The sequence below is a fragment of the Chiloscyllium punctatum genome, chromosome 44 (assembly GCF_047496795.1).
Source record: "Chiloscyllium punctatum isolate Juve2018m chromosome 44, sChiPun1.3, whole genome shotgun sequence".
NCBI lineage: Eukaryota > Metazoa > Chordata > Chondrichthyes > Orectolobiformes > Hemiscylliidae > Chiloscyllium > Chiloscyllium punctatum.
In genome coordinates, this window is record NC_092782.1 from 15,138,068 (window position 1) to 15,161,810 (window position 23,743).

Below are 23,743 nucleotides of genomic sequence, written 5' to 3' on the forward strand. Positions count from 1 at the left end.
TTAAAAATATTTTAAGGACAAAAGAGTAATTAGGGAGAGAATAGGGGGCCTTAAAGATCAACAAGGCAGCTTTATGCGTGGAACCATTTAAGGTGCAAGAGATATTAAATGACTATTTTGCATCAGTGTTTACTGTAGAGAAGGACATGGAAGATATAGAATGTGAGGAAATAGATGGTGACATCTTGAAAAATGTCCATATTATGGAAGAAGAGATGCTGGATATCTTAAAATGCAAAAAAGTGGATAACTCCCCACAACCTGATCATATGTACTCTAGAACTCTGTGGGAAGCTAGGGAACTGATTGTTGGGCTCCTTGCTGAGATATTTGTATCATCAATAGTCACAGGTGAGGTGCCAGACTGGAGGCTGGCTAAAGTGGTGCTACTATTTAAGAAAGGCGAGGAAAAGCCAGGGAACTATGCACAGGTGAGCCTGACGTCGGTGGTGGGCAAGTTATTGAAGGGCTTCCTGAGTGACAGGAGTTATAAAATCATGAGGGGCATGGGATAATTAGGGGTAAATAGTCAAGGTCTTCACCCTGGGGAGTCCAGAACTATAGGGCATAGGTTGAGGGGGAAACTTGGTGATGGCAGAGAAAATTTAAAAGGGACCTAAGGGGCAACCTTTCCATGCAGAGGGTAGTGCGTGTATGTAATGAGCTGCCAGAGGAAGTGGTGGAGGCTGGTACAATTACAATATTTAAAAGGCATCTGGTTGAATATATGAATAGAAAGGGTTTAGAGTGATACAGGCCAAGTGCTGGCAAATGGGACGAAATTAGGTTAGGATATCTGGTCAGCATGCACGAGTTGGTCCGAAGGGTCTGTTCCCGTGCTGTATATCTTATGACTCTATGAGTTACTATGACTGCTAACTCTGTAACCTTTTCCATCCCTGCAATCCACATAAATCACCCCCAATTCTGGCCTAAATGCCTCTCTGATTTCCACTGCAATGCGGTGCTTTCAGCTGTCCAGGCTTTAAATCTCTGTATTTCCCTCCTTAATGCTGTCTCCCTCTCACCTGCTTTAAGACACTGATTAAAACCAGCTTCTCGATCAAGGTTTTGGTCGCCTGTCCTAATATTCCCTTAACTGGCTCAGTGTCAAACTTTGTGAAGTACTTTGTGATTTTTTTCTAAAACTATATTTAAAATGCCAAATAAATACAAGTTGTTGTTGAAAGGCTACATGAAATATTTTATTGTAGATGTAAATGTCACAAACTTAGATACAAAACATCATGGAGGTGAATCAAAACTGAAATTGCTGCAGAAACTCAGCATCTGTGGGGAGAAAACAGAATTAACACTTTGAGTCTGGTGACCCTTCTGCAGAACAGTTTTGTATTTTGTTTCCACAGATATTGTCAGACCTGCAGAGTTTCTCCAGCAATTTCTGTTTTTGAGTCAGATTTCCAGCATCGCAGTTCTTTGATTTATTATCTTATTATGGAAGTGACATGCTTTGGCTGTATGCTTCCTATCACAGTCAAGGAGTCTTAGAACTTGAGATGCTTGAGAACGTAAATCACAGCTCATGCAACAGTGCTCTGTGGCGTGATGTTTAGGGCAAATCAAGGGATAATGAATTGGCAGCCTATTTCACACCACTTCACTCCTCTCCCCCACAATACCCCACATACCACTTTCATTTCCATTGACTTCAGGCTAATTTCAAACGCTCAACTCTTCATTTGATTGAGACGCTGAGTACTCTCAATGAAAGCATACTAACCGCTGCTGCAATTCTTGCCCTCTCTTCTTCTTCAAGTCTCAGTTTCTCAAGTCTCTCTCGCTCCACACGTTCAGCTGCCAGCCTTATTTCCTCTGTCACATATGAAACGTTTGTTAGTTCTTGCACGGAATATAAAGCTCTTCTCTCAACAGTGATGTGAACATTTTAGATTTGTTTCACTCCTTTCATTGTACACGAACACCCTATCCCTTCATTGCTCTCTAACTAAATCCAGGTTAGTTTTTTGGGATGAACAAGGTTGTCTGGAGGAATGCATTTTTGTAGTTTGTACACTGTGACTTGCCATACTCATGTGACCTCTGATGTGGTTGCTTTCAATTTGGAGGCATGAAGGCAGAAGTCATTAAAGCCAGCACATATACTCAAATTACTTGCCACCCTATTTCCAGCATGGCTTCAACCAACATCATATTGTGGGATCGTTGAGACAGGGGCTCAGACAGCTGGCCAAAACAAATCATGCCTGTATGATAATCAGCTGTACCAAACCGCAACAGAATATTGGTTCAAAAAAGTACTTTCTCCAGGACAACTAAGGATTGATGTAGCTTGCCAGAAAGATCCACATCCAAAGAAATAATTTAGAAAATTGGGTTCCAATAAAACGACACTTAACTGCAAGCCTTACTTTCACTTCATTTTTTTTTTGGTTTCAAAAGGCTGGCTAATGTTGAGACCTTTACTTTTAATTTTTTATTGGAACTGTGAGCTATGAATTGAAAGTGACCTTTGGACGATGAGCAGTCCAAAGGTCACTTGTTTTGTTCTTTTTAAAAAAGAACAAGACAAATGACATTTGTTTGAAGGACATGACTTAAAAATTAGTTGTGAAGGGCTCTTGCCCAAAAAGTCGATTTTCCTGGTCCTCGGATGCTGCCTCACCTGCTGTGCTTTTCCAGTACTACTCTAATCTAGACTCTAATCTCCAGCATCTGCAGTCCTCACTTTTGCCCTTAAAAATTAGTTGCAGGTTGCTTTTTGTTCAAGGAGCACTAGGCATTTTGGTTCTGGACATGCATTAAGCTCAAGTGTTAGCAGATGTTTGGATGTAAACAATGGCCATCACAGGGTGGCTGATGCCAATCAGTCTAACAAACAGAATGTTAGAAAGCTGAAAGAGAAAGCAAAGTTTGAACTGACTCTCAACAGTACCTTTCGGACAGGAGGGTTGTAGCTGTAAAGACTGTAGGACAGAGATTTATTTGTTCCCTGGTTATCCTCCCATTACCATCTTATTGAAAGTTTGAAGAACTTTAGTTATAAGAATTCAACGAATATTCTTTGGAGCCTACTGGAACTGAATTGAACTGAATTGAATTTATTGTCACGTGTACCGAGGGACAGTGAAAAGCTTTGTCTTACAAGCAACACAGGCAGATCACAGAGTTAAATAGCATAGATACATAAATAGGTAAACAGCCGCAAAAACTAAAACATAGGTACAGGTGAATGTAAAGAGTTTGTGAATCCATTCAGTATTCTAACAACAGTAGGTTAGAAACTTTCGAAACCAGCTGGTGCATGTGTTCAGGCTTCTATACCTTCTCCCCGATGGTAGCGGTTGTAGAAAAACATTGCCAGGATGGGAAGGATCTTTGAGAATGCTGGCGGCCTTTCCCTTGACAGCGGGCCTGGTAGATGGATTCTATAGATGGGAGGCTGGCCTTTATGATTGTCTGGGCCGTGTTGCTATTTGCATTGACTGACATCTTCAGAAATCAAGCAAGATACAATTCTATATGGGTATGATTCTACGCAACGTGGAAAAAGCTTACTGAAACAAGCCAATTACATCTATTTTTCTTTAAATCATAGAATCTCTACAGTATGGAAACAGGCCCTTCAGCCCAACAAGTCTGCACAGACCCTCCAAAGATTAACCTACCCAGACATATTCCCCTACCCTATAACTATACATTTACCCCTGACTAATGCATTTAACCTACACATTCCTGGACACTATGAGCAATTTAGCATGGCCAATTTACCTAACCTACACATGTTTGGACTGTGGGAGGAAACTGGAGCATGCAGAGGAAATCCACGCAGACACGGGGAGAATGTGCAAACTCCACACAGACAGTCGCCCGAGGCTGGAATCAAACCTGGGTCCCTGGCGCTGAGAGACAGCAGTGCTAACCACTGAGCCACCACGTCGTCCATATTTCAAATGTATCCCATAATTCGGTCTGCCGATGTGTCTATGTGTGAATGAGGGCTTCAATCAAAGAAGATCAGGTTTAAATCATAGACATTAATTAGATTATCTTGTTCTTTAACTTTGTTCAGCCAAAGCTATTAAATTCATCAGAAATTGTTAATTCTTTTGTTTAGGCTATAAACTTGATGTTTGGTGTCAGTTATTCACAAAGTCTGATTAGGATCAATTTTGACAGTCGTTGAATGTTTCAGTTTTACTGTGGAGTAGGGAATCTGATTTGATCTGGCTATCAGTCTTTGTGTCATAATATTGAATCTCAGCTGGATTTGAACCAGGATCTGATTTTATTTTCAACTAACATAACTTATAAGAGAAAATATCATGGCATTCATCTGCCAGCACTTTTTCCCTCCTATCAGAATATGTCAGGAGATCAGTTGCTTACCAGACGGGCAAATTTACTTTCACATTCTATTATTATTGGGACTGTTCAACAAATGACTCTAAATTGTTTATAACCATTAAAATATGGATGAGATCAGGTCAACAACCTGCTTCCTGGTGCCATGGCTTAACCTTGTGGCCAGTTGTCCAAATGGCACCAGGAAGTACCAGAATTTTTGTGGAAATGGCACAAATTCCTTAACCCACAGATAAGTATTGGGACAGAGCTGTATACAGATGTGCATTTCACCAGGCCAGCAAAAATATATATCGGTGAATTTTCAAGGCATCTTTTTGAGGGTTTCTGTTGGGTATTTTTCTTCCGACATTGCTCAAAGCTTTCCTTGTCTAAATTGCCCTGACGTTCTCATTTGTTTTTGGATGTGCACAATAACAATATGATAGAAATTCGCAATTGATTTTAAACATAAAAAGCATCCATCAAACTATAATTTTGTTATGAAGAACCAAATATTGATTCACTGATGTCCTTTAGGGAAGGAAACCTGCCCTAATTAGCCAATCTGGCCTCTATGTGACTCCACTCTCACTTCAGATTTGGTGAGTTTTAACTGTCTTCTGCTACAGCCATGCAAGTCACGCAGATGTCTAAGAAAATTATTCCAAAATAAAGGCCCTGTAACATCTTTCTCAGGCCAACTAGGTTAAAGCAAAAAAAACCAACGTTGCCATTTGAAGCTGACAACACAATAACTAAAAACAAAAGGAGCTTTACCCTCTTCCAAGCGTTTCCTCTCCTCCTCTTGTCTGAGGAGTTTTTCTTCAGATCTGGTAAGTCTTTGACCCTTAGCCGAGCTCATAATGGAGGACTTGAAAGAAATATTTGCCAACAGAACATATGTTTTATACAATTGAAAGTCAAAACAGTAATCTCTCAGACAAAATATGTGTTTGGTATAACAACAGTTTAGAAACACAATAAAAACCTTCTAAACTTCATATTTTGACATTTAGAATTTGGTTTAAAACTGGGTGGAATGTGATACAGAAGTCATATTAATCGCTAAATTTTCCTTTCTTTAGGTCCCGCAAAACTTACACCCCCAAGAGTACCCTCTTTCTGTCCTAAGGATCAGGAAATAACTACAATGTCTGGAGACATTTCCTGTGATCTAAAAGGAAAATCATTGTATTATACATTTGTACATATGTGTAACATTCCACTAGACTTTTAAATGATTGAGATTCTAAATACATGGTGAAACATATTTGCTAGCAGATTTATATTAGGAGGAGTACTTTAAACACATTCTACATAGCAAAATAAGTTTTCATTAGCAGAAAATTGAAGTTTTACCTAACTTACATAATGTTAGCACTGCACACTGTGCTCAAATTCCAGAATGATTATCAGTATGAACAGGGCAAACAATCCCAATTATGGGAAATATACTTATATGTTACAAAAGTTTGCAGGCCATGTGCAACATCCTGTGTTGTGCTGGTCACCTGGGGGATAAATGAGTGTCACCCTTCAGTATCTTTGAACCAGCACAAAAACTCCATCTCATTCCCTTGTTGATAGAATTGTTCTCTCCTCATCATCACAATCTTTCAGGATGCCAACTGTTGTTCATTGATTCAATGTTCAATTCCTTACCCGCATTTGTTTAACTCCAGCCATACTGCTTATAAAGAAAAATGAAGAACAATTTTGTTTTGGAATACTCTTTACAAAAGTAGCATCTTGAAAAAAGGGGCTACCCATACAAGGAAATCTTTCTCCCTTCTATGTTTAGCATGAATGAAGCCAACTACAAATAAGGACACTGTAAAAAGGACATAACTAAAGATAAAAAGCAGTCACTTTGAAATAGCAATGCAATTTTGCTCACACAGATTGATTGAATGGCTGCCAGTGATGATCAATGGGCATCACTTTCTGCCATCCAATCTGGTGACAAAAAAGTGATCTATTTTATTAAGAAAGCAATATAATCCTGGAGAAGTTCAGATTAATATCAGCTTAAACAAATTCTTTCACAAAAGATTCTGGTACTTCTAACTCATACAACATTGCAAAATTAATGGAGAGTTAGAACCTTTCATTTTCCAACATTAGTATAGTTAACAGCTTTTATTAATGCCACTCTTTCCAAAATGCAGCTTCTCACCTCCTCACATGCACACATGCCTGGTAAACGTAAATGTGAGAATCTGACAGCTGTACTAAAAAAAGTCTAAATCTCTAATATTTTTTCAACACACTACCACTATACCTGCCTGTTGTCATACCATTTGTTTCCTTCTTTGCTTTGGCGGCTGGCACCATAAAGAGAAGAAAAGAGAATGTGTGAGATATTTTGAAAAGAATCAGAATAGTTTAAAAGTTTCTCAAGCTCTAAACCTGTATACATAGAAAAGACAAAACTAAACAAGTTTATAAGACTGGATTTATACTGCAGTGTGATTGATACCAGGATAAGGTGATGGGGATATGAGACCTCATATCTCAGTTCTTTGGTATGTGCTGCACTCGTCATTATTCAATTATCACTTTATGTGTTGATGTACACCGAAAACAATGTTGCAGGGATGCAAAACAACAGCAGTATAAATGGAGCCTAAAACACAATTTTAAATCAGCAGTCTGTAGTCTGGTTTACTAACCATTAAAATAAAACATTTTCTCTTCAACAGTATTATTTTAAGCACAGGAATTTATAAAAAGAATGGAGTTGTTTGTTCAGTCAAAAACATCCTGGCAAAGACTAGTCCACTTATTCATTCTGTTGCCATGAAGTGCTTTCAATATGTATATTGAAGTCTGTAATTTTTGAAAACTGGATTTCATTTAACTTTTATATTAAGAATATATCTAATAAGAAGCAAATGATGAATACTGCAACATCTTCCAATTATTCTTTTTCAAGAATTTAGAACAGTTGAGATCATTCAACCTGTGTACCCTACTGCGTAATTGGGAAAAAAATTAAATTGCACTTATATAGCAACTTTCACAAACTCAGCATGTGCTTTACATACAATGAAATAATCACTGCCATGATGTCGAGAAACTTTCACACAGCAAGGTCCCACAAGGAACAATGAAAAGCAGTTTCTGTAACATTTATTAAAGAATAAATATTGTTCAAGAAATTAGGAAAACCTTGTTTGTCAAACTAATTAGAATGTTTTTTTTCCAATTCTAGGAAAGAGATAAGCCACCTATGGATAACTAGGAAAGTTGAGAATAGTATCAGATTGAAAGAAAAACATACAACGTGGCAAAGATTAGTGGTAAGACACAGAATTGGGAAAGTTTTAAAAGTCAGCAAAAATATTAAAGAGGGAGAAGTTAAACTTGCAAGTAATATCAAACCTACAGTAATAACTTCTTAAAGTATATAAGAAGGTACAGAGAGGCCAAAGTTAATATGGACCCTTTAGAAAACAAAGCAGGGGAAATACCACTGAGGTTGATAAAGTGTCATGCTGGAAAAAGCACAGCAAGTCAGGCAGCATCCAAGGAGCAGGAAAGTCAATGTTTTGGACATGACCCTTCATCAGGACTGGAGATGGGGAAGGGGGCTGAAAAATAAATGGGGAGTGGAGTTAGGGGAAAGGTAGGTGGAATGGCGATAAGTGGGTGCAGGTAGGAGGTGATTGTGACAGGTCAGTGGGAAGTGTGGAGTGGATAGGTGGGAAGGAAGATGGATAGGTAGGTAGAACAAGAGGGAGGTGCTGGTGGAGGGTTAGATCTGGGTGGGGGGGGGGGGGGGGGGGGAAGGGAGATTTGGAAACTGGTGAATTCAGTGTTGAGGCCATGTGGTTGTAGGTTCTCAAGGCAGAAGATGTTCCTCCTCCAGTTTGCGGATGGCCTTGTTTATGCAGTGGAGGAGGCCCAGAATGGACATGTCATCAGGGGAAGTGGGAGGGGAGTTGAAGTGGATGGCCACCGGACGGTGAGGTTAGTTGGTGCGTACAGACTAGGGATGTTCCTTGAACCATTTTGCAAGTTTGCACTTCATCTCTCCGATGTAGGGGAGACCAGATCGAGAGCAACGATGCAGTAAATGAGGTTCAAGTAAATCTCTGCAGGATTTGGAATGATCCTTTGGGGCCTTGGATGGAGGTGATGGGGGAGGTGTGGGCATAAATTTCGCATGTGTTGCAGCAGCAGGGAAAGGTACCAGTTAGGGAGAAGGCGAGTGTGGACCTAATGAGGGAGTCGCAGAGGGAACAGTCCCTATGGAATGCCAATTAGGATGGGGAGGGAAATATATATTTGGTGATGGGATCTGACTGTTGTGGTGAAAATGGGGAGGATAATGTGCTGGATTTGGAGATTAGTGGGGTGGAATGTGAGGACCAGACAGATTCTATCCTTGGGATCACATGGAAGGGAAAATTACAGTCCTTGAAGTAGGAGGATATCTGGGATGTCCTGCAGTGGAAATACTCATCCTGGGAGCAGATACGCTGGAGGTAGAGGAATTAGGCATGAGGGATTGTGTTTTTACAGGAGAGAGAATGGAGGAGGTGTAGTCAAGGTGGCTGTGGGAGTCGGTGGGTTAGTCAGTCACTGGAGACAGAGGAGGAGAGGCCCAGGAAGGGGAGAGAGGTGTCAGAGATGGTCCAGGTGAATTTGAGTGGAAGATGTTGGTGTAGTGGATGAACTGTTCAAGCTCCTTGTGGGAGCACAAGGCAGTGCTGATACAGTCATCGATGTAGCAGAGGAAAAGGTGATGTAGCTATGGAAGAGAGACTGTTCCAAGTATCTTAGGAAGAGGCAGGCATAGCTAAGACTCATGTGGATACCTATAGCCACCCCACTGGTTTGTAGGAAGGAAAAGTTATTTAGGGTAAGGACCAGTTTTGCCAATCGAATGAGAATGTCAGTGGAGGGGGACTGCTTGGGTCGGTGGGAAAGAAAGAAATAAAGGGCTTTTAGGCTTTCCTCATGGGGGATACAGGTGTAGAGGGACTGGAAGACCATGGTGAAGATGAGGTGTTGGGGGCCAGGGAATCGGACATCATGGAGGCAGTGGAGGGTGTGGGTGGTGTTTCGAATGTGTGTGAGGAGTTCCTGAATCAAGGAGGACAGGACAGAGTCGAGATAAGTGGAAATGGGTTCAGTGGGGCAGGAACAGGCAGAGACAATTGGTCAACCGGGGCAGTCAGGCTTGTGGATTTTGGGTAAGAGATAGAACTGGGTGGTGCAGGTTTGGGAGCTACTAGGTTGGAGGCTGTGGATGGGAGATCACCTGAGGTGATGAGGTTGTGATCTCCTCTACATTGAAAAGACTGAGCGCAAACTCGCGGCACGGTTCAAGAACATCTCTAGTCTGTGTGCATCAACCAACCCCACCTGCCGGTGGACATCCACTGCAACTCCCTCTACCACTCCCCCTTGGACACGTCCAAACCGGGACTCTTCCACTGCCTAAACAAGGCCTCCTGCAAACTGGAGGAAGAACACCTTGGGAGCCTACAACCACATTGCCTCAACATAGATTTCATCAGTTTCCAAATCTCCCCTCCTTTCACATCCCAGATCCAACCCTCCAACTCAGCACTGCCCTCTTGACCTAACCTACCTCTCCATCTTCCTTCCCAACTATCCGCTCCACACTTCCTAAAGACCTATTACAATCACGTCCTACCTGCACCCACTTATTGCAATTCCACTTACCTTTCCCCTAACCCCACCTCACCTCCCCTCAGCTATTTCTCAGCTCCCTTCCCCATCCTTAGACCTGATGAAGGGTCATGCCCAAAACATCGACTCTCCTGCTCCTCGAATGCTGCCTGACTTGCTGTACTTTTTCCAATGCCACATTTTTAACGACTCTGACCCTCCAGCATCTGTGGTCCTCACTATCTCCTATGGCACAGAAACTGAATAAATACTTTCCATCAGCCATCACAGTAGAAGTCATGAATAGCATGTCAAAATTACTAAATGATCAAGGGACAAAAGGAGGAAAGGAAAAATATACAGTAACTGTCACTACAGAAAAAGGTGCTGGGGAAGCTAAAGGGTTAAAGACTTGGTGGGATGTATCCTAGGATATTAAAAGATGTAGCTACAGAGATAGTGAATACACTGGTAATAATCTTCCAGGATTTTGGAAATATCGTATGGATAGGTAAATTGGAAAATAATGGTAACACCTTTATTTAAAAGGGGAAGGAGACAAAAATATAATTATAGGCCAGTCAGCTCAATGTACATTATAGGGAAAATGTTAGAGTCTATTATAAAAGACTCTAAATAGCATTTAGAAATACATAATGTGATCAAACAGAGTCAGTATGGCTTCACAAAGTGGAAATCATGTCTGATGAATTTATTAGAATTCCTTGAGGTAATAAGCTGGATAAAAAAGGAAGCAGTGGATGTTTGGATTTTCACAAGGCATTTGATAAGTGCCATATATGAGGCTACTTAATATGATAAGATCCCATGGTGTTGGAGGTAGTATATTAAAACGGATAGAGAATTGGTTAACTAATTGAAGACAGGGAGCCATTTTCAGGGTGTCAACTTGTAACTGGTTGGTGTACCACACGGATCAGAATTATTTACTATATATATTAGTGACTTGGGTTATGAAAATGAATGCACAATAGCCAAGTTAGTGGATGACACAAAAGTAGGTGAGAAGGCAAGTCGTGAGGATGACACAAAGAAACTATCAGCTGAGGTTACCATGAAGGACCCTTCTTCTTTACTGAGGCATGGTGACCCTCAGGTTAAACCACAATCAGTTGTCTCACGGCACGGTGGCACAGTGGTTAGCACTGCTGCCTCACAGTGCCAGAGACCCAGATTCAATTCCAGCCTCAGGCGACTGACTGTGTGGAGTTTGCACATTCTCCCCGTGTCTGCGTGGGTTTGCTCCGGTTTCCTCCCACAGTCCAAAAATGTGCAGGTTAGGTGAATTGGCCACGCTAAATTGCCCGTAGTGTTAGGTGAAGGGGTAAATGTAGGGGAATGGGTCTGGGTGGGTGGCGGGTTGGTGTGGACTTGTTGGGCCGAAGGGCCTGTTTCCACACTGTAAGTAATCTAATCTAATGAGACAGTAGCATTTGGAATGGTAGAACTACGGTTACACATGACATATACAGGTCAGTCGAGTGGGCAAACATTTGGCAGCTGGAATATAATGTGCAAAAATGTGACATTATGCAGTTTGGCAGAAAGGATATTATGTAAATGGAGAAAGACTGCAAAAAAGCTATAGCACTGAATGATATGGGAGTCCCAATGCTTAAATCACAAAAAAGCTCACTTAAAAGTTCTGTAGGTAATAGGGAAGGAAATGGAAAATTGGTCTTTATTTAAAGAGGAAGAAGTACAAAAATAGAGCATTAGTCAGACTATAGCTGGAAAACAGTAAATAAATTTTGGCCCATTATCTAAGGAAAGATATACTGGCATTGGAGGCAGTCCGAAGAAGGTTCACTAGGCTGATCCTGAATATGGAGGGAGTGTTTTATGAGGAGAGATTAAATAGAATGGGTCTGTACTCATTGGAATTTAGAAGAATGAGTGGTGACTTTATTGAAACATAAAAGATTCTAAGGGTGCTTAACAAGGTAGATGTGGAAAGATTATTTCCTCCTTTGGGAGAGTTTAGGACCAGAGATATAATCTCAGAATAATGGTCGACCTTTTAAGGCAAAGATGAGGAGAAATTTAATTTCTCAGATGGTGGACAATTTGTGGACTTCTTTACAGCAGAGGATTATAGAGACTGGGCCATTAATTATACTCAAGGCTGAGATGGATAGGTTTTTAATTATTAAGAGAATCAGGGAAAAGGGAGAAAACTGGATTGGAGGATTATCAGATCAGTCATGATATTGTATGGCAGAGTGGACTCAGGTGGGCTGAATGACCTGTTGCTATGTCTTATGGTCTTTTTGAAGATGTCTCTGGCAGGGTAGGTAAAGGGATACACGTGAAAGTAGTGTCTATAGATTTTCCAAAAGATGTGGTACCACTGGACAGCTTGTTACTCAAAATAATGGGTCGTTGGGGTTGGTGGTAATTTGAAAGTGTGGAACATGTTTGACTAAAAGACAGATAACCGGGGTCAAATTAATGAGTCATTCTCAGAATTACAAGTTGAGGCTCTACTCCTGCTCCTATTTCATAGCTGGTAGCCTCAGAATTCAAATAACAAACCAAATACTGCAGGTGAAAGTCGAAAAACATGAGCCTCTGTGTAGGTCAATGGCATTACATTAGAATTGGAAAAGTTTCTCAATTATTAGGTGTCAAGAAAGCATAAAGGCACAGAAAAGGAGGAGAGGAAAAAAGAAAAGGTAAGGTCTGTAATAACATATAAGGTAGGAAAGATCAAATGACAAGATAATGATGGAAGGTGGAATTTAACAAAATTTGTCTGGGGCAAGAATGACTGGGAATCACAGAATCACAATAGCAGTTGTCTGAAACAATGTACACATGTGAGTTAAGATCTGAAATTGTTGAATTTAATGTTAAGCCTCAGTGTTGAGACTCTTCACAGACTTCCAGACTAAACTCTCCAACAACTGATGCTCGGTCAATAGTTAATTTTAAAACTGAAGATGATAGATTAGTGCTTAAAAGTTGTTAAATAATATAGGGATAAGAATGATAAATAGAGATAGGCCACAGAACTGCCATGACCCAAGTGTTCAGACCCTTCACAGTCTTCCACATTAAACATTTTTGTAAGAATCCCTGCAGTGTGGAAACAGGCCATTCATCCCAACGAGTCCACACCAACCCTCCAAAGTGCCCCCCTCACGTACCTTGAACATCCCTGGACATGATGGGCAATTTAGCTTAGCCAATCCACCTAACCTGCACATCTTTGTACGAGCATCTTTGGCAGTGATCCTGCTATCCGTATTTACACTTGCTCACAGTCTTTTTTCACATGTCCCATTACCATCTCCTTTTGCCTTATACCACCAACATTTGCCTTGTTAATTAATCAAACTTCACCCTCCAAGCTCTCCCAGACTTATCATTATATTCTTTATCAATCTCATCATCTCCAGTCCCTCAACATTTCCGTGCACCAATACATGCTTAAGACCTTTTATACATCAAACTTTAAACAGCTTGGACAAAAGGTCATCAACCTGAAATGTTAGTCCTATTTCAGTACAGATGCTGCCTGATCTGTTGAATGTTTCCAACATTTTCTGCTTCAATTTCAGATTTCAAGCCTGTATTGATGTTTGGAGCGTTGCAGTGAGAGGTTGCACGACACTTTTTTCAAGCACATCTATACATAATGGGCATATCTTAAAACTGCGTTTGTAATTCGCTTGTGAGATGTGGGTGTTGCTGGCTGGCCAGCATTTATTGTCAGTCCCTAGTTGCTCAACATGGTAATAGTGAGCTGCATTTTTGAGCCGGTGCAGTCCACATGCTGTAGGTAGACCCACAATGCCCTGAGGTAGGGAATTTCAGGATTTTGACCCGGTGACAGTGAAGGAACAGCGATATATTTGCAAGTCACAAATGTTGAGTGGCTTGGAAGGGAACTTTAGGTAGTGGTGTTTCCATGTATCTGTTGTCCTTGTTCTTCTAGATGGAAATGGTCAATGCAATTTTCAAGGAAGCCAGGGTCAAGGGTGAACGCAATAAAAATGAAGACCAGAGACTGTGTCAGTACTAGTGCAAAGTTTAATTTGTGTAGAAAAATAGCGTGAAATCTTACACTAGCTAGAGACTTTAATATACTCCTTGTTACCTTGTTCTCCTGTATAAAGTATATTACTGTATATTGTTTCTGGGAATGTAGTTCTGTTCAGATTGATTCAGTGACTGCATATTCTCTGCCTCACAGACTGAATTATATTCAGCTCCTTGTATCTGCCCACCATTCAAACAGTTTGTGACAGATCTGTACCATTCATTGTCCATACCATTTAAAATCATTACACTTATTTAACAAAAATCTGTAGGAGTACAGGACATAACTAGAAATTCACATCAGCTAAAAATGAGGTTATTTAGCCATTTAAGCCCATACTGCCATACAATGAAATTATGGCTATCATGTGACCTACTTCCATTTATCATCCATTTCCCTATATAATGTAACAGCAACCTACCACCCTCAGTTTTAAAACTAACTACATTTCGCATCAATTGCTACACAGTTCCAAACTTCCACTATTATTGAGAAGAGTTTCCTAATTTCACTCTTGAAAGATCTGTCTCTACTCTTTAGACTAGACTCCTCAACCCTATCAGTTCCGTTGACAGTTCAAAAATTTAAGTCAATAATCCCTGCATTTTTGAAAATCCAGGAAATGCAACACCAGTTTGACTGATATCTCTTCACAATTCAATGCTTGGAATTCAGGTGTAATTCTGGTCAATCAGCACTGCATACCTTCATGATCAATATCTCCTTTCTAAGGCATGGTGCCCAGAACATGTCGCCTGAACTAAAGCATGAATTCTGCCCCTTTATGTTGTAGTCCTCCAGATATAAAGGCTAAAATTCCATGAACCTTTTTGATTATTATCTGTCCTCGTACATGCTATTTAAATTACCTATGTATATGGATTCTGTACCTTTCCCCTCAACCCCCCCCCCCCCCCACCAATGTTCTTTCAATCTCCTTTCTTGTATCTTTTTGCCATTTAGAAACTATCTTATTCTATCCTTTTTAAAACCAAATTAGACAACCCTATATTTTCTCACACTGGTATGTATTTGCCACAATTTTAGCCATTCATTCAATTGTAATGTTATACTTCTCTCCACTCTGCTTATAAATCCATCATATTTCTATCATTGGTAGGTTTAGATATGTAGCCTTCAATCCTATTAGTTAGGTTATTAACAAAGTTTGGGAGAAGGAATTAACATTTGGGTCCATAGCACATATCCAAATATTCTGACTTTGCACTTGTTCAGGGGATGTAGGTGCTGTTCACTGGAACAGTAATTACTGCCCATTCCTGATTGCGCTTGTACTGAATTGCCTTTCCAGGATATATAAATATCAACTATGTAGCTGTGGGTCTGGAGCCACAGACCAGGGAAGGACAAAATATTTCCTTTCCTAATGGAGTTAGTGAACCAGATCTTTTTTTGACAATCAACAATAGTTACAAAGTGATCATTAGTGTTCTAATTGAAGTTATTGAAATTTTGCTATGTTCCATGGCGATTGGAGAACCCATGTCCCAAATGCATTTGCCTGGATCTCTGAATTACAGGTCTGGTGATATGCCACCACCAACACCTACCCATTATTCCGCACTCTCTTTGTCCCATGTGGCTCAGCCAATTGTCTATCTAGGTCAATAGTTTGCCCTCACTTCCGTGATCTTCAGCTGTAACTAATGCCTGGATTTTAGCAAAAGCCTTCTGGAAATCATAGAAATAACATCCCCTGAATCAGAAGTTGTGTTCATAACTTGGCAAATCCTTCCAACATGTGCTAGAGGCAGGCAAAAAGAGTGACAGAGATTCCTGGCCAAACATGCAATAGTGTTAGAGCCTCTATCCAACCCCTTGGCATTAGAGCCTCTATCATGCTTTATTTGGCTCGAGACTATAACATACTTGGAAATGCATGTGTTGCCTTAGCAACCCAAACTCATTGAAAAATTTGACATGGAATATATCTACATTATATATCTATACTATACAAGTAATATTAAACCAATGCAATATTAATATTAAGCTATTTCATGCAATTAATATCAAACTGCTGTACTATTGTTATTAAAGTATGTTATGATATTAAAACGTGTGATGTAGTGAGAAAACAGTAGGTCACAATTTTGATATGTTAGACCAATGTTGACATATTGATGTTAAACTACATTACAATACTGATATTAAACCATGTTGTAATATTGATATTAAACCATGTTGTTGACATGAAACTGGGGAGGAGAGCAGTAAAAATAGGGAACCTCACAACTTTTGAAAAGGACTTAAATGAGCTCTTGAAATATCACAACGCTATGGGGCCAAGTGCTGGAAAGTGGGTCTGGTGTAGACTGAGAGCAGTTTTCATTTGTCGACCGCTACTGGATGGGCCGATGGGCCTCTCCCGCACAGTATGATTCATATAATAATATTGAAATTAAAACATGTTAAACTCACCATCGTGGCTTCTTGTTCCAGGAGTTGTTTACAACAAAAAACAGAAAGTGCACGCGATATCTGCGGACCCAGGGAGAAGGGAGAAGAGCAGGCCGCGTTGCTAGGGACAAGCTTGTTTACCGCGGCTCCGTTGCTGGGAGACGCGCCCGGCCTCACGGCGCAGGCGCGGCACTCCCCCCGCACACACAACGTGCCGCTGCCGCAAAGGAGTGGTTCGCGACAGGGATTGGAGCCAGCAATCGGTTTACGGCAGTGATCCTGGTTACTGTTTCTGTCGCTACGCTGCCTGCGGGTAAGGGCCCGGGCCTGGGGTCGGGGGATTGTCCTGGCGTCAGACAGGAGGGAGGGTACTGAGCTGGGCTGAACCCAAGGTGAGGACGGAGTGAGGATATACAGTAAGTCAGGGCAAGCCTGGGGGGTGGAACGGTCTCCAAAATAGGGCAAAACCACCAACTGGAGGGGTGGCGCAGGCAGAATTAGGGGGTCGGGAATCTTTTTTGTTGCAAAAATAACTTTATTCATTCCAGAAAAGTACAGATACTGACGCATTTCTGTGTTGTCTTTGCACATGAATAACGAACGTGCACTGGAATTTGGCATTTCTTATACAAGGTTTATATTTACATGTATTTGAGGTACTGAAATGGTTTGATAACTGGATGGACCCCCATCTTAATTTGGCAGAAAGATGGGTTGTAAGTTTGCTCGGTGAGCTGGAAGGTTTGTTTTCAGATGTTTTGCCACCATACTAGGTAACATCATCAGTGAGCCTCTGGTGAAGCGTTGGTGTTATGTTCTGCTTTCTATTTATGTATCTTGGTTTCTTAAGGTGGGTGTTATCATTTCTAGCTCTTTGACTCCATTTACCAAGCTCTTGAGAAAATGTGTTTGTTGATGGAGTACCAGTTAGAATGCCAGATCTCTAGGAGTTCCCATGTGTGTCTGTTTAGCCTGTCCTAGGATGGATGTGTTCCAGCCAAAGTGGTGTCCTCCTTCATCTGTACATAAGGATACAAGTGGTAGTGGGGTCATGTTTTTTGGTAGCTAGTTGGTGTTTGTGAATTTTGGTAGTTTTTTCCCCTGTCTGTCTGGTGTAGTGTTTGTTAATTTGTAAACTACATTTATTTTGCTAGTTGTTTGTATGGGGCCCTTTTTAGGTTCATCAGCTGCTGTTTTATTGTGGTAGCTTTGTGGACTACCATAATGCCAAGGGGTTGGAGATATCGTTGACGTATCGTAATGTGGCTGGAGTTTCTCAGCATGTTGTCTGCCTGTTTGGGTTTGTTTAGGAATCAGTAGGAGGGCCAACAAGTCTCAGGTAGATCAAAGAACATTTTTCACTGAGTTGCTAGTTCTCCAGGCACAGTCCTCTATCCCAGAGCTGCTTAGGACAAACCTTGACAAGCACTGCAAATTTCTCCATGCCTTTGTAAAGGCACATTCCAGAAGATGTGGGACAGTCTCTTTTCCCCACCCCTATCCCTTTCAGCTCCTTCAAGTGTAGCATGTAGTGATAGAGTCTGGGTGTAAATGAAGCTAAGCAACATCTTCGTGCATTTTTTTTAAAAGATCTGGACTGTCAGGGATTAGAGGTGATGTTGGAAACTGCACTAGCTAGTTTTGATTTGGAGGTGCTGGTGTTGGACCATAGTGTACAAAATTTAAAATCCTACAACACCAGGTTATAGTCCAACAGGTTTATTTGGAAGCACTGGCTTTCAGAGCACTGCTTCAGCAGGTGTCATCCCCTGCTCTGAAAGCTAGTGCTTCCAAATAAACCTGTAGCACTATAATCTGGTTATTTTTTAAACTAGATAGTTTTGTTCTTGTTTACTTGGTGAGACATCAGTGTAATTCCTAGCATTCTGATGGTGTTTTGAATAGGGGTTATATACTACAGGTGGAAAAACAAAGCTTTGTGCCATCAGCAAATAAAGATTTGTATTTAACTAATGCTTTTTATAATCACCAAAAAAGCAAGCTGATAAGATCCTCAGTTCAACAACTCCTTCAAATACCAGCATATCCAAAACAATGCAGTGCTCCCTTTATACTGGGCTGGACTATTAGCATTTTGAAGAGGAGCCTGGATCCTTATGACTCTGAAGAGTGCTATGGCTGAAACAGGTGACTGACAGATGGTCAATATTAAGCAGAGGCAAGTGCATTTTGAACAGATACAATTCTTCCAGTTTGTGGCATAGGTAGGGTAAATAGACATGGTCTTTTCCCTGGGGTGTGGCTGCCCAGAATTAGAGCATTGGTTTAAGGATCAACTTTTTTTATGCAGAGGGTGGTGGATGTATGGAATGAGAAGAAGAGGCTAGTACAACTATCACTTAAAAGACATCAGGCTTGAAGTGAATAGGACTAAATGCTGACAACTGGGACAAGATTAACTTTGGATAAGTGGTTGGTGTGGACGAGTTGGACATCTTCTATGCTATACATCTCTTGGCAATTTTTCTAAATTCACATTATACAACACTTAAGTGACCACTTGTGTTATCAGTAATACCTAGTTGTTTGTTCTGTCACTTTGTATGTTAACTTATTGTTTACGCATTTCAAACATCAGTTTGATTGCCTTCAAGTCTAGTTAGTTTGTTTATAATTAATTAGGGAATGGGGTATCATCAGTGCAGTTCCGAATAGTAATGGAACTTTAGAATTAAAGGCACAGGTAGGATGTTAGTTGAGTAGCAAAACTAGATATTGAGCACTGAAAAGAAACTATTGTGACTTGTTTCACTAGTGGCAAAGAACCCCTGTGGTTGTTTAAAGGCTGACTTCTCTAGCCAGTAAACAATGGGTAAAATTGAATTACTTTGGACAGTCATAGCAACCAGTTTGAATGGTTCTAGAGTCAGTAAGGAGACTAATGACCTTCTGACTAGTACAGAGAACTTTCTAACTTAAGCTTAGGTGAATTGTTATGATGCCATAGGACTAAGTCAACCCAGTCTTGCAGTTGGGCTTGAATCCAGCCTTCAAGTCACTAAGCCAAGACTGCTATTTAATGTACCAAAATTTGAGATTTTTTTTTGCAGAAAGTGAAAAGCTGGATGGAAAAGTTTCTGTTTGAACATGGCAAATCCTTTACGAAGTGAAGTAATAAAACTGTATAAAAAAGTAAGTTTCTGGTCATCTGCTGTAACATTGAACTTAACTTTTTTTTAGTATTATCTGAATTAAATCATGCAAGACCAGAAATTTCCAGGCCACTGTTAATCAGTGTGCTACCTTCAGTACATAAATCAACCTCAAATCTCCTTGGGTCAGGGTACAGAAGGGTACAAAAATCAACTGTTTCTAATTTTAAATTTCATTATCTTTGTTACTTTAAGCAAACTTGTCATAACACCTGTGCATTTGAAACATTCTACCCTGGAGGAAGACTTTAAAAAACACTTTATTTTCTACTGTCATTGCACAGTGGAAAGACTTCATCTAAAGGATAGAGAAAAATTATTTTAATACATGACTAGTCAGAATTTACAACATTAACACTTTTGGAAGAATTACAGGGGGAAAAAAAAGAAATGAGCCATTCCAATAGTCATTCTATACCATCTCATTCTAGTAGCTCAGGAGGAGAGAGGCAAAGTAGCAGCTAAAGGTACCAATTTTAAATTAAAAACAAAGAGCAGCATCCTAGATCCAAATGGCTTCAGTTGCTTTTTCCACATGACAGGACAGGCTGCTGATGGTTTGTGTTCATCTCCATTGTCTGAGGAATTACAAATGAAGCAGTCTATGTCCATACCAGAATCATTGACAAAACCCTGGGTTGTCACATGTGGTAGGGAATATTTGCTAGGCAATGATAGAGGATAAACTTGGTTACAAGGTACTTTCACTTCATCTTTTGACTTAATCACAAATTATCCAATACCTTTAACAAAGCATTGGAGTCAATTCAGTCAGATGTTTCAGGGGGCTGGGTAGGAAAATAAAAGGAACAAGGATAGGGAAAAAGTTCCAAGAGGTAGGATCAAAAAAAGCAGAAAGCTTTTCTACCAACTAAGGAACACTTAGGAGGGAAGGAGGCAAAGCTGGAAACATTGTACTATCAGCAGATAAAACAGGGTTTCAAACCTTGTAGCATATCTAACAATGTAATCTGGTATAGTTAGTAGGGAGGTAAAGAAATTAAACAGTGGTAGAAAGGGAAAAACTTCCATCCAAACGGTCAGGTACAATGGAATAACTGTTTCCCAAGGCACATCTGGAAGAGAGAGATCGAAAAAGCATGAAGATCACAGGCCAAGTTGAACAACAAAAACTGATCCAGGAGATCCCACTTGCCTGAATAAGAGTCAATTTTTCCCCCTTGCAAAAAAAAAACACCAAAATTGAATATAGATATTATGACTCTTGTTTCAATTATGTAGGCCAGGGTGGACCAATCAGAAATCCTCATTTCAAAAACAGATCATTCCTAGGTTTTAAAACCAGAGCCTGCAAACACCTTAAACTAACTAGTAGGAACAGCATGTAATGAAAAATATTGTACTTAAATGCATTTCCTGGAAACTAAAAGATAAATATTTTATCTTAAAGTTGCTGTACCTTGGCAAAGAATATCCAAAAGGAGAAGACTACTTCAGAGATCGTCTTAAGGCAGCTTTCATTAAAAATAAAGATGTTACAGATCCTGAGCAAATCAAGGCATTAATAGCTAGAGGGGAATTTGTGATAAAGGAACTGGAGGCATTGTATTACCTTAGGAAATACAGAGCTATGAAACAACGTTATTATGAAGAGAAGAATGAATGATCTTTTGATGGGGCAACTTTAACACCTCAATTTAAAGATCTAAGTGTATAAAAATACACTGCATATCTCTGGGATTAAATCAAATTCTCTGCATCTATTTGCATGTCTCAATGCTGTGTTTAAAATTGGTTAATTAAGAATGGTACTTTTAAGCCATTGCTATAACGTTCAAAAATCAAACATTTTTGGAATACAAGTACTAATGCTGCTCAGTATTCAGATCTTGCTATGTTAGCATTATCTGTATGCAACCTGATCATAGTTTGGATTGACAGGTGTATCTAACTAATTTAATAATGTTGGCCTTTGATCAAGACTATTGCTACCTAATTGTGCCATGATCAAAAATACAGATCTCATTTTAAAGGTAAAAATGTTTTTAAAGTCTGATTAAATGAACAATTACAATGCAAATACTAACCAACCACTATGCAACAGTTGCTGTTTTAAGCAACTGGAATATGTATTGTAAGTGATAATAAAACTGGTGCAAAGAAGTTTGTTGTTAATACAGGAGGTACGTGTTTTATTTTACCTAATGTGTATCAAGCTTGTTACAAACACTCATCAAATCACTGCTGAAAAATGTTTGCAGCTTAAATTTAAGAACTTCACAGCTGTATTTGGTTAATGTTCAGCTGGTACAAATTGTGACAATTTTCTATCTGCATGTGTGCTCACTTTGACTTGAGTAAGTAGACAAGTCCTAGTGTTGCAGCTTTAGTTTCTTACTAAATTAAATTAACTTTACATTTCCCACATTTCATAATGTGGGAAAATAAAGATTTAAAGTTTTGTAACCTGCTTGTCCACTTACCCCTCATCTGCAAGTTAGGCTACAGTCCACTTCCTCTAAACCACTAAATTTTGTTCAGAATGTACATATCTTATACAATGATAGATGTTTCCATATAAACTCAGCATTACTGTGTCCTACAGGCAAAGAGTACAGTTGAGACTTCAGTCATGAAGTTATTGAATAGTGGAGGCTACTGCTTGGATGTAGTTAAAAAAAAAATCAATTTTACGTCTCCATCTAAAATGGAAGACCCCTTAAGTCTGAAAGTGACCCAGTTCTAGATTCCCTATATTTAAAAAAAAAGGGAAAACACTCAGCATCTAGCCTATTAAAAAAAGGGCCACAGAATTTTGCAGGTTTCAATAAAATCAACCTGTCTGAGTTAGTGAGTACAGCTTAGTCTTTTGTAAGCCAACTTCCTCAGCCTAAAAATTAGCCAAGTGAGCTTTTTGAACAGCTAAGGTTCCTCTGAAAAGAAACTGTACACTGGCAAGGTGCAGTCTCTAATGTTTCAATTTTAAATATTTTGTAGGGAAGACCCAACATTTCATTTGCTTAATCACTTGCTGTACCTGTGTTAGTTGTGTGGACATAATGACAGTTCCTTTTGTGCAGCAAATATCCTGCTTTTCTTCCCTTGCTGCCAAAGTAGCCAGCTTAAATTTTCCCTGGAGTCTGCCAATGGTAGGTACTGGGGATTTGAGCCTTTGTCCACATTAGTTTTGCTTTTTTAAATGGCCAATGAATGTAGAGGAGCAAAGAGGAACTAATGTATTGAGACTTTAATTGCAAATTAAACTATTCAGTACATTTGTGTTCAAACAACATCTACATTTTACAAATTCAAATGAAAACAATTACCACATGTACATAAAGCTATTCAATAATGTTTGAAGTGACTCATTCTTGATAAAAGGACAAGAGTATAAAAATATAATTTCTCCATTCAACTTTGGCCATCCACAAAGTTATTTGCAAACAATCAATTTGTAGCCTGCAGTTTGAGCAGCTACAGTTATTCATTCAATGACAGCATGCAGAGTTTAGTACTCTTGCAAGTACACTTTTCAGATTCCGTTCAGTGTAGTATTGAATACTGCTGGATGTCAGTTAAGATTAAGGAATTGTTAAGCACCATGCTAAAAACTGGACAGTACAAAACTTGAAAGCTTGCAACTAAAAAGTTACTGCGCTCTAGTTTTAAACTAAAAAACAAACAGTAGTAAATCACATCTTATTTGTCAATTTATAAAGGAATCCTATTAAATGCTGGATGGTTTCAAACTGCAGAAACATTTAAATCATAACATCTATAAATAGAATTGATATCGAATACTTTGCAGAAAAGTGTAAAATTGATAAGCTGTTTATTCTGGGGGACACTAAATAACATATGACCTAAAGCTGGATCCCAGGTTAAGTCAGACTCCTGATTATTTACTTGACAACTGGTCAGCAACCAAGGTGTATAAAACCAGTTAAAAGCAGTGAAAGAAAAAAAAAAAAAAACTTTGCTTGGAGGATTGTTTAGGTTCTACTGAATACTTTCATCCTCAAAAGAACCTGTAAATCTACCCATTCTACTTAATCTTACCAGCATTGGCACCTCAAAGATACTGTACAGTAGTCAAGACTTAATGTTGTGCCTTTTGTTTGTAGAAAAATACTGCAACTTGAAGTTTCCTATTGTT

General features: G+C 39.6%; 3 protein-coding genes across 6 annotated transcripts in view; 1 reads left to right on the forward strand and 2 right to left on the reverse strand.

The window, feature by feature from the left end:
- dnai7 (dynein axonemal intermediate chain 7) overlaps positions 1–16,619 on the reverse strand; it is an 82,346-nt gene extending 65,727 nt beyond the window's left edge. The window contains exons 1-4 of one of the 2 annotated variants that reach the window (XM_072562318.1): positions 16,475–16,619; positions 6,624–6,650; positions 5,104–5,197; positions 1,742–1,833 (exon numbers count right to left, since the gene is read on the reverse strand). In XM_072562318.1, coding sequence (XP_072418419.1) covers positions 1,742–1,833; positions 5,104–5,197; positions 6,624–6,650; positions 16,475–16,477 — 216 coding nt within the window. In that variant the 5' untranslated portion in view covers positions 16,478–16,619. The remainder of the gene's footprint in view (positions 1–1,741; positions 1,834–5,103; positions 5,198–6,623; positions 6,651–16,474) is intronic. The other variant, XM_072562320.1, reaches the window with a different exon arrangement.
- A 44-nt stretch (positions 16,620–16,663) lies between these two features.
- On the forward strand, positions 16,664–21,762 carry LOC140466745 (electron transfer flavoprotein regulatory factor 1-like). Of its 3 annotated transcripts, none has more exons than XM_072562311.1 (3): positions 16,664–16,766; positions 19,525–19,606; positions 21,038–21,762. In XM_072562311.1, exons 2-3 carry the CDS (start codon positions 19,562–19,564, stop codon positions 21,251–21,253), a joined length of 261 nt encoding a protein of 86 aa, XP_072418412.1. In that variant the 5' UTR covers positions 16,664–16,766; positions 19,525–19,561; the 3' UTR covers positions 21,254–21,762. The 3 variants fall into 3 exon arrangements, with proteins under 3 accessions (XP_072418412.1, XP_072418413.1, XP_072418414.1); XM_072562312.1 differs by having other exon boundaries at positions 16,734–16,845; XM_072562313.1 differs by lacking the exon at positions 16,664–16,766 and adding an exon at positions 16,826–16,869.
- The window catches only part of LOC140466744 (uncharacterized), a 49,878-nt gene continuing 46,098 nt past the window's right edge, over positions 19,964–23,743 (reverse strand). The window contains exon 11 of the mRNA XM_072562306.1: positions 19,964–20,702. Within this exon, the coding sequence (XP_072418407.1) occupies positions 20,667–20,702 (36 nt within the window). The 3' untranslated portion in view covers positions 19,964–20,666. The remainder of the gene's footprint in view (positions 20,703–23,743) is intronic.